This window comes from Macaca mulatta, chromosome 12, assembly GCF_049350105.2.
Source record: "Macaca mulatta isolate MMU2019108-1 chromosome 12, T2T-MMU8v2.0, whole genome shotgun sequence".
Classification (NCBI taxonomy): domain Eukaryota; kingdom Metazoa; phylum Chordata; class Mammalia; order Primates; family Cercopithecidae; genus Macaca; species Macaca mulatta.
In genome coordinates this window covers 56,768,969-56,782,898 of record NC_133417.1, presented here as the reverse complement: position 1 = coordinate 56,782,898, position 13,930 = coordinate 56,768,969, and the positions used below count along the sequence as shown (strand labels likewise).

The following is a 13,930-nucleotide window of genomic DNA, read 5'->3' as shown; positions in this document are numbered from 1 at the left end:
GAGATGGCAGTATATGGCCAAATGCAGTTAACAGCGGTAGCCAAAAGACATAGATATATCACTGGTTTACATGTAGCAATATACTAATACAAATGTTTTGCTTGGATCCCTAATCACAGAATAGTCTGATTATTTTAAAATTAAACTGAAATGTCCCATTAATAATTGGAGACAAAAATAACCAAAGATGTAAATGACTCTGACATTTATCTGACATGGAGATAGTGAGCTAAAACATTATTCAACTGAATAATATTAAAGTATTACTTAACATAAATGACCTGGTACAGTCCACTCCCTCCATTTTTGCAGGGCTCTCTTTGAAATCTCTGGGGAAAATCTAGGGTGGGAACTCAGGCTCTTACTGAGACTTCACTCAGAGTTGGAATAGGATGAACATATCAAATCCATGGAACTGAGAGCCAATGTAAGCAGATGACATCATTACAGGTTTAAATATATGATTTCTCACACTGCATTTCCTCTCTTATAATGCTCGGGGCCAAGCAGACCATTAAAAAGATCCTGGCTTATTTGATTTTCTTTTAACTCATCTACAATACCTGAGGTTCATGTCTTCTTCTATCAGGTTTTACAGCGGTTGATTAAATCTAGAGGAAAGTCACAAAGTAAACACTTGAATGTTCAACTGGTGGCAGCTGATAAACTTGCACAATGTCCCCCAGTAAGTATGATCATTTTTTGTCTTCATCATTCTTGACTTGTTAGAAGAGGGTGTTTTTTTGTTTTTTTGTTTTTTTCATGTTGTCGTTTTCATTCTAAAATGATGGTGATGATGGTATGTTGTCATCTAAAAGATTTCTTGGAACAAACTGCTGCTGTTATGTTGCTTGTGTTCAAGCATCCAGATGTGGATGGTGTTTGCCTTGTAATAAGAAATGATCTTAGTGTCCGGGGTCTGCTCTCCTCACTGCTACCTTGTTTGCTTTGCAAACATGCAGCAAACCATTTAGCATTCAGCCTCCAGTCATGTGGATATGCTTAAGAAGAGAACAAAAGAAAACATACCTATTTTACCTTCCTTTAACTTTTCTGCAAGAAAATTCCAGCAGGCATAAAAGATTATAACACTGAAGGTCAAGAATTGATTGGAACTAGAGAGGCCCTGTGGTTATAGTAGATGAAAGAGTCAGGGCTGAGTGAGATGAAAAACGAAATTATAGCAACTCTTCTTCTGGTGCCATTGCCAGAAAACAGCTGCTAGGTTGGAAGGTGAGCAATGGCGGGCTGGGGTGGGAGAGGGAACTGCTATCACATGGCACTGGGTCCCCAGTGGCCAGTCTCTCCACTTTTTCCACTGACTTACTATTTCTGTGTCTATGTAAAGGAAATAACTGTCCTTCTTACTCAATGGATTCATTAGATGTTTTATATAGTTGTGTAAGATTGTTTAAGCTCTATGGAAGCATGAAATCTGATTCAAATGTTTAGAGAGGCAACACAGCATAACCTGTAAAAGCACAGACTCTGGAGCCAGATATTTGGGTTTTGAATCCACACTGACTCGTTATGTAATCTTGGGCAAGTACCTATCTCATGGGATTGGTGTAAGGATTGAGTGAATGAATACGTGGTAAAGCTGTTAGAACAGTGCCAGGCACATAAGAAGCACCATCTAAGTTTTCTTATTATAATTACTGGATACATTTTGCGTGATGTCATGTCCGGTCCAGTAGACTCTGTAAGAACCTGTGCCTCTCTGGCTCACTGTTGTATGTCAGTTCCCTATCATAGTAGACCCATAATATGTATTTGTGGAATGAGTGAATGAATGAAAGGATGGTCAGACAATAAGAGTAATAATACATCCTTTCATTCGATGTTTACAATGGGCCAGACAGTGTGCTAGATGCTTTACACAGACTATCTCTAATCTTCACAGTTACCTAGTGAGATCGGCCATATTATCCCCATTTTATAGTTTAGGCAACTGAAAACAGAGATTAAACGATTTCCCTAAGGTGACATAGCAAATTAGGATTCAATCTATTCTAGATCTATCTGGCTCCAAAGACAATTTCCTACTCCGTAACCCATCCACCCATACACAAATGTACCTGGTTACCTACCCCGAAGATAATTTGATAGCTTGGAGCATGGCATGCTCTGTTAAGAAGTTTAACTTCACGCTGCCTGCTAATGAAGCCCAATTATACAGTGGAATGTATGATTAAAGCACTGAACAATACAGGAGAATGTATTGCCCAGCCCTGACCTTTTAATGTTTCACAGTTGAAGGAAGATAATCTTTGTTGTCTAGCTATCAAAAGCCAGGAACTACGTTATTATTTCCAATTTTTGGAACAATCTTATAAGGATAATTGTATCAGTTTGGTCTTCTGGGAAGCAGACACCTAAATGGAATTAGAAATGCCAGAGATTTATTGGAGAAATTTTATTTTTACGAAAATAAGTTTATTAACATTTATTCTAATAATTACTAGAGAAAATTCTTGTATCCTATTAAATTTGAGGGATTTTAGCTGCTGAGAGGGTTGATCATTGAGTAGTTGTACATGTAATATGGTTTGTTACATCTGAAATAGCTGGAACCAAGAAAAGATATATGCATCTGTAAAAGCAAGTAATACAATGAACTACCTTAGGACTTGTACCCAGGTCAGAGATTTCAAACAGCTCCATTACTGGAAAGACAGACTTGCCTTACCATTATCTCAGTAGGATAAACACTTTCTCTTTTTATGTAGTTGGTAAGATAACTTGGAATTTTAAACAGGCAGTCTGGATGGATAAGGTTACCTTGTACTTAACATTTTCTAAACACTGTTTACTTTATTAAACATATTCAATTGATACTGTCCAGACGGTAGTAATGCTGAGAAGAATCATATCCTCTATTTTGGCATGTGGGAAGAAATCTTTGGATTATAAAAACCAGTAGTAACCTTAAAAAGTGCCTGCATTTGCCCCTGTTTTACTTCAAGACCGTAATTATAATTGTCATCCAAAGACTGGTGATCACTGTGTCATTTTAATTCCTTTAGGAGAATTTGCAGCTTACTTAATTGGCCACCGTATCTCCAGTCTGAAAAGTCAGCAAATTACATTGGCAGAGTATCACATTACTAAGAAATGAAAGGCAACAGTTTTTGGGAATGGAAGTCTGTAAGAGCACTGAAAAAAGTTAACTCTGTAGCCAGAAGAATTAATCCTAGCTCCAGGGACTATTGAAGCAAAAAGAGACTTTAAAGAGCACCCAGTATAGCATTTCCTAGACTATGTTATTTATAATATGGGTCCCATGTGATATCAGTAAGTGTTATGGGAAAATAATCCTGATACCAAAAATGTTTGAGAAAACACTTATGTGAACAAAGGTAGTCTGGTTTCTTCACTACGGAACCCTGAATACGCCAATGTGTGTTTTATATCTCCAATAGGACAAATAGTATGCAGAGCTTCCCCTAAAATTGTGACTACAGATCTACTTTTCCATTGAGTATCCTATGGGACTAGTGGAACATGTCTAGGGAAAGATTGACTTAGTCCAATCTCCTCATTTTACAAATGATGGAACTGAGACCAAGAGAACTGGCTTTTCAAAGGTTATATGCCTGGGTGAAAGTCAGCTTAAGATCTCTTTCTCCTAGTCTAGCAAGACTAGATGATGAATGGCAACATGTCAGTTATATATTCTCCTGGAAAGAAAAATACGGGTTTTGGCCAGGTGCAGTGGCTCATGCCTGTAATCCCAGCACTTTGGGAGGACGAGGCGGGTGAATCACAAGGTCAGGAGTTTGAGACAAGCTTGACCAACACAGTGAAACCCCCTCTCTACTAAAAATACAGAAATTAGCTGGGCATGGTGGCACGCACCTGTAATCCCAGCTACTCAGGAGGCTGAGGCAGAATTGCTTGAACCTGGGAGGCGGAGGTTGCAGTGAGCTGAGACGATGCCACTGCACTCCAGCCTGGGCGACGGAGCAAGACTCCGTCTCAAACAAAAAAGACAAGAAAAGTATTGGGTAAGGCTTTTTCTAGGAGATAGATCAGAGAGATCAGTAAACTTTTTAAGTAAAGGGCCAGATAGTAGTATCTTAGGCTTTGTGGGCTACACAGACCGCTTTGCAAAACTCCTCATCTCTGCTCTTGAGCAGGAAAGCAAACATAGACAGTGTGTAAAGAAATGGGTGTAGCTGTGTTCCAATCAAACTTCATAGAGGCATGAGAGGCCTGATTTAGCCAGCAAACTGAAGTTACCCCCTTGTTCTAGGACCAAGCTGTGGTTATCTATTACTATGCAATAAAATAACCACCAAAACTTAGTGACTTCAAACAATGGCCACTCGTGGTATTCAGCTGGCAGCTGACCTGGTACCTTAGTAGGAATGACTGAAGGCTGGGCTCCGCCAGCTCTTTTTGGATACAGGCTTCTTACGTGGCAGCTCCAGGCTCCAAGATCAAAGATTCCAATCTCTTATGGCCTGGGCATAGATACCAGACCGCATCATTTCCACAGCATTCTGTTTATCAAAATAGTCACAAAGAGCAGGGTGCAGTGGTGAGTGCCTGTAGTCCCAGCTACTCAGGAGGTTGAAGCAGGAGGATCACCTGAGCCCGCGAGTTCAACGCTGCACTGAGCTGTGATTGTGCCACTGCCCTTCAACCTGGGAGACATACTGAGACCCTGTCTCTGAAAGGAAATTTTAAAAAATTAGCTGGGCATAGTCCTAGCTACTTGGTAGGCTGAGGTGGGAGAATTGCTTGAACCCAGGGATTTGGAGCTGCAGTGAGCCAGGATTATGCCACTGCACTCCACCCGACAGAATGAGACTTGTCTCTTAAAAAAAAAAAAAAAAAAGTCACAGAGGCTGCCTAAATTCAAGGAGAGGGAATATAAGTCTTCATCTCCATGAGGAAATGTCAAGGAATTTGTGACCATTTAAAATCTGTCATGGACAATAAGATGAGAGGGGAAAATGGGCTCCTGGATAGTTGTACTTTGGAAGAGGGGGGACTTTCCTCTCATTGCCCATTCGGAATTCGCAGAAGAAAAGATGGGATGCAGACAAAAGGGGGCCTATGGGAACAGGACTGGCAAACCCATCTCATTTTTTTTTTTTTAATATGACCAGGCTGATTTTATATTGCCATTACACATCTATACACTATATTTTTTTTATTTCTTTTTGCTTCTACCAAGTATTGGTATTCTTTTTCTCTTCAGATAAGTTGAGAATAGTATATTTTTTAAGAAGGCCAAGTATAAACGTCCCCAGTACTATGGTAATAAGAAGAAAAGCTGAGAGAGACAATTGAACATATAAATGAAATGTAATCCTTTAATCCTACTTAGTTACAATCTGGCTTGTGTTTCCCAAGAGCTGACCCTGTGGCAGTTTGAGCTGTGTAATGTTTTTGTGTGTGTAAAATGACATTGATCGATCTTTCTGGGAGAAGGGAACTCATCTCCTCAGTAGAGTCTTGCAAACCTCTAACGTTACAGTAACCATGGTAGCTCTCTTCTGTTACCCTTTATTTTCCACTGCTGAATGGACTCAGATTTATCCTATGAAACACAAGAATTCTGGAGCGAATGATAGTGCCCAGTTATCCTTGCTCAGATTGCTCTCACAGTAGTAATTTTCCACTGCCCTCTTCCAGTCATTTTATTTGAATTATTTAGAATCGTGTGGATTTACCCGTCTATTTGAAGTGCTCTCCTCATTGGTGCATTCATTATTCACAGCCCCTGGATGTCCACAGTTTAAGTCCTAACACTGCTTTTGAAAAGGAAGGTAATCAATTTCAGATGTCTGCTTCATGAAACAAGACCACATGGGATCCAGTTTCTCTCAGCCCAAAGGGGACTACACCTTTTCCAGGGATTTCAGCCACTGGACTTGGGTATATCAAGTTAGGGGTAGTTCATTCCCACCACTGCTATGATCTAACACATCCAATTAATCTGACTTTAACAAAAGCATGGGATGCCTTTTCTGTAGGCACTAATGTTGGTAGATGGTGTAATGTTTGAAGAATACAAGTGGACAGGATGGAGGGGTGTGGGGAGAAAAACATGTTTGGGTTCACAACAAGTGTCACAAATTATCAAGAGAGAGGAAGTCAAAAGAATCAAAGGTATATATTTTTTTGCCCTCATTTTACCCTCACTAATTACTGGTAAGAATTATGATAATCTTTCCTGTTTAGCTCATTAAAGTGGAAACTGCCTGGGACTAACTGCTAGAGCCCAGTACTATTGGCACCCCGGCTGGAGTGCAGTGGTGCGATCTGAGCTCACTGCAGCCTCCGCCTTCTGGGTTCAAGTGATTCTCCTGCCTCAGCCTCCCAAGTAGCTGGGACTACAGGCATGTGCCACCACTCCCAGCTAATTTTTGTATTTTTTAAAAGAAGAGATGGTCTCGAACTCTTGACCTCAGGTGACCTGCCCACCTTGTTCTCCCAAAGTGCTGGGATTACAGGTGTGAGCCGCTGCACCCATCATAGATCTTTTAAAAGCCCTTCAACTCGGAGTCTAATTTCCCATCATTAGTTGAGCAGTGAGTTAAGTACTCAGAATCTCAAAAGCTTTAATAATGTAAAGAATGGAGTTTTGATATGAAAGAAACATTGGTTGATTATTTTTATAATTAGCATTACATGTTGTACCATTCAGCCGCTTTATTTTACTGAAGAGTACTTGCCAGTCCTTTTTTTTTGTGCATGGTTTGTTTTGTTGAGACAGGGTCTCGCTCTGTTGTTCAGGCCGGAGTGCGGTGGTGCAATCGTGACCTCCCCAGCTCAAGCAATTCTTTCACCTCAGCCTCCCCAGTAAGAGTCCATAGGAATGCACCACTAAGCCCAGCTGATTTTTTGATTTTTTGTAGAGACAGGGTTTTGCCCTGTTGCCTGGGCTAGTCTTGAACCCCTGGGCGCAACTGATCCTCGTGCCTTGGCCTCCCAAAGTGCTGCCTTTTTTTTTTTTTTTTTTTTTTTTTTGGTGTCAGTTTCAGGGTTATTTTCCAATAACAAGGAAATAAAAGTATGCTCACCCATATTATTTCTTTTTACCACTTAGAAATGCCCAACATGCAGTTTTATCTATGTACAACAAATAAATGTAAAGCAATGCATATAATTATAATTATTATTATATGCATGGGAGAGTTTTGGTACATGTAGTCTCCTGTCTAGCTAATATTCAGTAATGAACCAACTTTAAAAAGTGAAGTTCAGGCACAGTGGCTTATGCCTGTAATCCCAGCACTTTGGGAAGCTGAGGCAGGTGGATCACTTGAGCCCAGGAGTTCGATATTAGCCTGGGCAACATGGGGAAAACCCATCCCTACCAAAAACTACAAAAAATTAGCTGGGTGTGGTGGTGCATACCTGTAGTCCCAGTTACTCAGGAGGCTGAGGTGCGAGAATCACCCGAGCTCCAGAGATAGAGGCTGCAGTGATTGGAGATTACGCCACTGCACTCCAGCCTGGGTGTGGGAGTGAGACCGTATCTCCAAAAAAAAAAGTTAAAATTAAACTTCAAAATTAGTTTCTACATTTTATATACTTTTTATTAAAAATATTCAATAGCTGCTTCCTAGATTAAAAAAATCAGACAATATACGTTAGTTTTAATGAGATTCTCCCCAACGTGCTAGAAAATATGTATTTTATAGTCATTAAGGAAGACTTACCCAGTGTCTTTATATATCTTCCCTCCAAAAAGAATTGAGAAGAAATAAATGAAATATGCTTCATTTCCTCCAGGTAGGACTCGAAGAGCACTGCATCTTCTGTAAAAAGTAGGGCGACCCACCATTTGCTCAGGATTTTCAAGGTTTAGCAGGGATAGTCTCATCCCAGAAACACTGAGATCCCCAGCAACCACAATAATTGGTCACCCTAATTCAGATGGCTTCCCTAGTAAAGAGTGTTACATCTTACTGTGTTAATGGAGAACCAAACGGTTGGTTAAATACTGTTTTTTTAAGACCTTGCAAGTATTCATTTCCATTTTATTCACTTTCAGTCTTTCTTCCCCTTTCTTTCTTCTCTGCCATTTTAGCTCTCATAAATGAGAGCTAAATGAGCTCTCCACTAAATGAGCTAGAGGCCTGTTTTTCACTCTGGGTTATTTACAGTGCTTTTATTTTATTTTTTAATTTTCTTGAAAGAGCTTATCCAGAAAGGGAGCCTAATGTGCCTGATGTTTTGATGGTTGATTTGATTCTCCTATTCACTACTTATTTACTTTGGCAGCCACACCATTCTGCCTACCTCAGCTGAAGAGAACATCCTATCATAGAAGGGCAGAGGTGTTCCCTGTGGCCGTGCTTTGAAAACAGCTCAGCGATGCCCTTCTCTTGGGCTGCACCAAGGGCATGGTATCACTGAGTTGGTAACTGTTCGCTGCCTGGGACTTCTGCTGATTTGGAGCTCTCTGCATCCATAGCCCATGCTGCAGGCCACGTATTGCATAGTAAGGAGTTGACTGCACTTGAACCTTTAAATTTATAAAAAATTGGCAAAGCTGGTTTGCATAATTCATTGGGTTGCTTCTCTTTGCATTTCTTGTATGATTTTTAAAAATTGTTTTCCCCTGATACTGAGTTTCTATCACTCTGGTCTACTCAGCTGTGTTATTTCCTAAACAGCTAAAGAGAAAAATTGTCACAGATACACAGGCTGTGAAATTCTTCCTCATTGAAAATAAGCCACATATGTCAGTATTCATTCAGAAGCAGAAATTTGCTTTTCTCTGTGTTTTTTGAAAGCCTAAAAGCAGTTTCAAGTCATCTTCCAACCTATATCTGTCTTTTAGCAGTGCAAAAGCAGTTTCCTAGAAATGACGGAGGCTTAAGCACACAGCCATGTGCTGATACATACAAATTCTATCCATTCATTGGCAAAGAGAAGTGCTTTATTAAACTTAGGGTAATTAAATGTGCCACTATGTCTACAACAGTGACAAAGTAACAAGTAGAATGGCCAAGTAGATATAAACCTTATTCAAATAACATTCTGCCATAGGTGCTGCTTACCCTCCTTGGGCTTTGCAATCCTGGCTGTGAATGTCAGGACCCATCCAGCCCAGGTATCCTTGGAAGGTTTTTCAGTTTGGCACTTTAAGAAACAGCAAGAAAATGACTTGTTGAGACTAATCAAACCCATATTATATGAGACCTATGTAATTAAATTTTATGTTTCACATAAATAAAGTGATATAAACAACCAACTCCAGATCACATAAAGTGTAGAACTTGCAGCACACTTTAGCCTGGAATGACCGAGAGACTGGTCCTTTGTTCTGGTGCTGCCTCGTTTCCTCTTTCTTCCTCCTGTGCCATCTGAGTCTGTGGATGTTCTTTGGGGTATAGCTGTCCTTGTCTCACTCAAGTCAGCACCTCGCTGCTTCTATTTATGTCAAAGTATCATGGACAGTTCTGATATTCTATATTTGTTACTGCTGAACGTTTACACAAGTGGGGGAGGGGCTTTTGATTGCAAGAGACAAGGAATTCCCTTAGGTTACTTTAGTGGAAAACGGGATTTATTGTAAGCCTGGGCTTTCCCTGGCCCTCATGGCTATATGGTCTCTTTCTTCCATTGTGCCTCTGCTTCTCTTTTTTTGTTTTATTCTCGTCCCTCTACAGATGACATTCTTTGGCTTACTCATAACTTCCCCTTTCTTGTAAGTTCAGTTTTCACACATCTCTCCAAGCCTCCTTCTAAATCCAGAACTTTATGCTGCAGCTCCAAACGTTAACTGGCTCAGTCTCTTTATTTTTCTGAATTAAAGTCCCAGCGTGACATAGATTATTATGGATTTTAATACTTACCTCTCCTTCCACACTTTATGCTTTTTGAGCATAAGATGTTGCCTGTTTTCCTTGCCACTGTATACCCACAGTGCCTAGAAGAAAATAGGGACTGAGTAAATATTTTATGAATGAATAAAATATGCAAAAAAAAATCTGAAATTTACTAATAACTGTTCTTGGTTGGGGGTAATTTTCCACCTGAGTTGAACTGGCTGAGTCTTCTCAAACATGAGTCCATTTGGACTGAAGTCATCTTATTCTTTTCCTAGTCCTGTTCCAAGAACCCCAAATGGCTTTCCAATTTAAGGCCAAAATTTTCCATAAAAATTGATGTGATGAAACATTTAAATAGTAAATGTTGGGAGAGAGATTGTTTCCATGGTGACTTCTGCTTCAGGAGTCCTTGTTCTAAGCACAGAAGAGAATGACTGAGCTGAGACACCATGAACTTCACATCATCCAGTTGCCATTAACCTAAATTCAGCCAGCTTTATCAGTGCCGATGGCAGTGACCCTGTCTTTGATTCATTCCTGGGAGGTTCTTATTTTGGTAAAATGAGTTCATAAAAGCAGATGAAGGTGGTGGGAAAGGCATTTCAATCCTTCTATTGAAAGTTGAGATGTGAGCCGGGCATGGTGACTCATGTCTGTAATCCCAGCACTTTGGGAGGCCGAGGCAGGAGGATCGCTGGAGCCCAGGAGTTTGAGGCCAGCCTGGGCAACATGGTGAGATCTTATCTCTACAAAAAGTTAAAAAAATTAGGCAGGTGCAGTGGTGCATGTCTGTGGTCCCAGCTACTCAGGAAGCTGAGGTGGGAGGATCGCTAGAGCCCAGGTGTTCCAGGCCGCAGTGAGTTGTGTTTGCTCCAGTGCACTCCACCCTGGGCCACAGAGCAACACTCTTTCTGAAAGAAAAGAAAAGAAGAGAAGAGAAAAGAAAGTTGAGATGTGCTAACACTTACCTGTGGAATGACTTTTCTCTTTGTGTGATGCCAAAGTTTTCTGATTTCCCTCTGAAGAGTGTATGTCTGGGGTATATCCTGTCTGTGTTCCCAGCCAAACTGTAATGACAGGGGGGGCCACCCTGCTCCTCTGGGGCAGAACAGCTTCCTAAGTCCAGACCAGATGTTGAACAATGGCCTTACTGTCCGAAACATGGACAGCAGATACTTCTTTTGTGACCCCCTGCTTTCCCCAATTAAACACCCCTTGTTCTTTTTTAACCATTTCACAAAATGCTCTTGTGGTAGCAAACCACTGCCATGTGGTTTTCTGTTATTAATCCTAAACTTTCTTTCCTTGGTGTTTTATCTTAAGACATATAATGTTATTTTCACAAGCATTCTGAAAATTATCTAAGTAAATGTTATTCCCTTCAACATAGTTACCTTAGGAGAAGAAATATTTATTCCAATGATGTGGTCATTGCCCAAAACATGTCTAGAACTCCCTTCTCAGTGCCACAAACTTGCTTCTCTCATATTCTGAAGCGTGCAGAGTACAGCTCTATAGGAATATATGGCTAAAGATGTGAATACACATGGGTTTTCATTATATTTTACCTATAACACATTTACACTTACTTTATCTTTTTCTTTCTAAATAATGAAAGATCCAGCCGGGCGCTGTGGCTCATGCCTGTAATCCCAGCACTTTGGGAGGCTGAGGCGGGTGGATCATGAGGTCAGGAGTTCAAGACCAGCCTGGCCAAGATAGTGAAACCCCGTCTCCACTAAAAAAATACAAAAAAATTAGCCGAGTGCAGTGGCAGGCACCTGTAATCCTAGCTACTTGGGAGGCTGAGGCAGGAGAATCGCCTGAACCCAGTGGGCAGAGGTTGCAGTGAGCCAAGATCATGCCACCGCACTTCAGCCTGGGCAACAGAATGAGACTCCGTCTCAAAAAAAAAAAAAAAAAGAAAGAAAGATCCAAATATTGAATGAACACTCTCACTTTTATATTAATGTCCACATTTGTTCATGGAATACTGTGTAACTCTTCACTTGACCCTAACTTTAGAAACGGCCCATATAGCACCTCAAATGTGATATTAGCAAATAGCTATTAAAAATGCTATTATCTGTGTTAAGTGGAATTTTAGGTTTCATTGCCTAAAAACCTAAAATGGAAGTAAAGTGGATTTTCTTGTCATCTACAGGAAATGTTTGATGTTATATTGGATGAAAATCAGCTTGAGGATGCATGTGAACATCTAGGGGAGTACCTGGAGGCATACTGGCGTGCCACCCACACGACGAGTAGCACACCCATGACCCCACTGCTGGGAAGGAATTTGGGCTCCACGGCACTCTCACCATATCCCACAGCAATTTCTGGGTTACAGGTATTGTCACTTTTTCGCTCATGCTTTTTACAACCTTACATGTAAGATTCTATGGGAACTTGATTAGAATGGAGACTAGAGTCATCCTTAATCTGAAGAGGGAACACTATGTGCACATTATATTTAAAAATCTTAAATATTATCTAATTATGATCTATCCTAGGGAAAACTACCCAGAGACTGACAATTTCCTGAGAACTTTGCTCTCTGTGAATTTATAATGGATTTTACTTAGGTAAATTAACTCCTCCTGTGTCTAAACTCTGCTGGGAAACTTAATGCTTACTCAATGTACCTGCCCATTACTTTTTTTAGAGACATAGTCTCACTCTGTTGTCCAGGCTGGAATGCAGTGATATGATCATAGCTCACTGCAGCCTCAAGTTCCTGGACTCATGGGCTTATGCAGTCCTGCTGCCTCAGCCTCCCAAATAGCTGGGACTACAGGCACATACCATGCATGTGGATAGTTTAAAAAAAAAAAAAAATCTGTAGAGACAGTGTCTCACTTTGTTGCCCAAGATGGTCTCAAACTCCTGGTTTCAAGCAGTCTTCCCGCCCTGACCTTCTAAAATGTTGAAATTACCATCATGAGCCACCACTCCTGGCCCCTTCATTACTTCTTAATGCCACTTCTCAAGGATTACACAATAGCTAAGTAAGATATATAGATGCAGATAGGCCTTTCGACTGCCCTTAACTAATCCTGCCCCACCCAGGTTGCTAGGCCTGCTCTCTACCTTGCACAAGACAGTGTGGATATAAGTAGAGCTGCTCTGTTCAGAAACAGTAACTGATCCCTGAGTTTTCTTGGGGCTGTGCAGGGGCCCACCTTTGTAAGTGGCTGTGGCACGTGTCTTTTAGGGAAGCTGGGGATGAACACAGGATCAAGAGGTTCCCTCTTCTGCTGTTCTGGTGCTGTACTCAGAGGTAGAGATAGGGAGCCAGAGACCTTATGGTACAAAATGAGCCTGCCTTACTACATCAATTATTATTTACCATTCATCAAGTAGCTACTGGAATGTGGCCAAACCTGCAGCAAACTGAGGAACAAGTAGTCAATTGAGCCCTCTTGTATGATGATGAGTTTTGTTTTAATGGATTATAATGATAGTCATAATTGTCGATCATACAGAGTTAACTCTGAGATAAATGGCACTCTCTGAAATGCTATTATAGCTGTATTACTCTGTTACAAAATTGCATCTTTGTAAGCAGAAAAACTGCCATGCAAATGAATAGCTTTTGAAACTAGAAATGAACATGAAAAATGTACTATGGTAATGTACAGCACATGTGCATACATTGGGACTATTTCATGCCTTGTTTCACTTCCTGTGGGCTGATCTGAGTGTACATTACTGCTGACTAGTTTGGATTGGCTCTGAATTGTACATTACGGAATGAGAAATAGATGCATGAAGCAATACACTTCTGTAATGTAGGTGGAAATGCAGTGTTGCACTTTCGTATTGAATACAACAATCTTGACTCATCACTGCTAAGACATCCACCTAGAGTGGCCCTCCCTGTTTCACTAATGAGTTAATGTATTGCCCTTTATTCTGTGGCCTATTTCTTCTCCCAGTAACAATTGACACTTCATTGTGAGGCACCTGACTGAGGTTAAAGGCACAGTCTGTGACCTGTCAAATGAATTTCCTTCTGCCTGAATCTGAGTGTACTTTAGATGAGATGTGTCAGCCCATGGTTTCACCAGGATCCTGTGCCTTAACTGATGTGACCTACCTAAACCGGTAGACACAAGTAGATAAATGTT

The 13,930-nt window shown here is 40.7% G+C and overlaps 1 protein-coding gene across 6 annotated transcripts in view; it reads left to right on the top strand.

The window, feature by feature from the left end:
- The window catches only part of CACNB4 (calcium voltage-gated channel auxiliary subunit beta 4), a 268,392-nt gene that overhangs the window by 247,079 nt on the left and 7,383 nt on the right, over positions 1–13,930 (top strand). For all 6 annotated transcript variants that reach the window (NM_001261360.1, XM_077956123.1, XM_015110084.3 and 3 more), the window contains 2 exon segments: positions 590–685; positions 11,965–12,150. In NM_001261360.1, coding sequence (NP_001248289.1) covers positions 590–685; positions 11,965–12,150 — 282 coding nt within the window.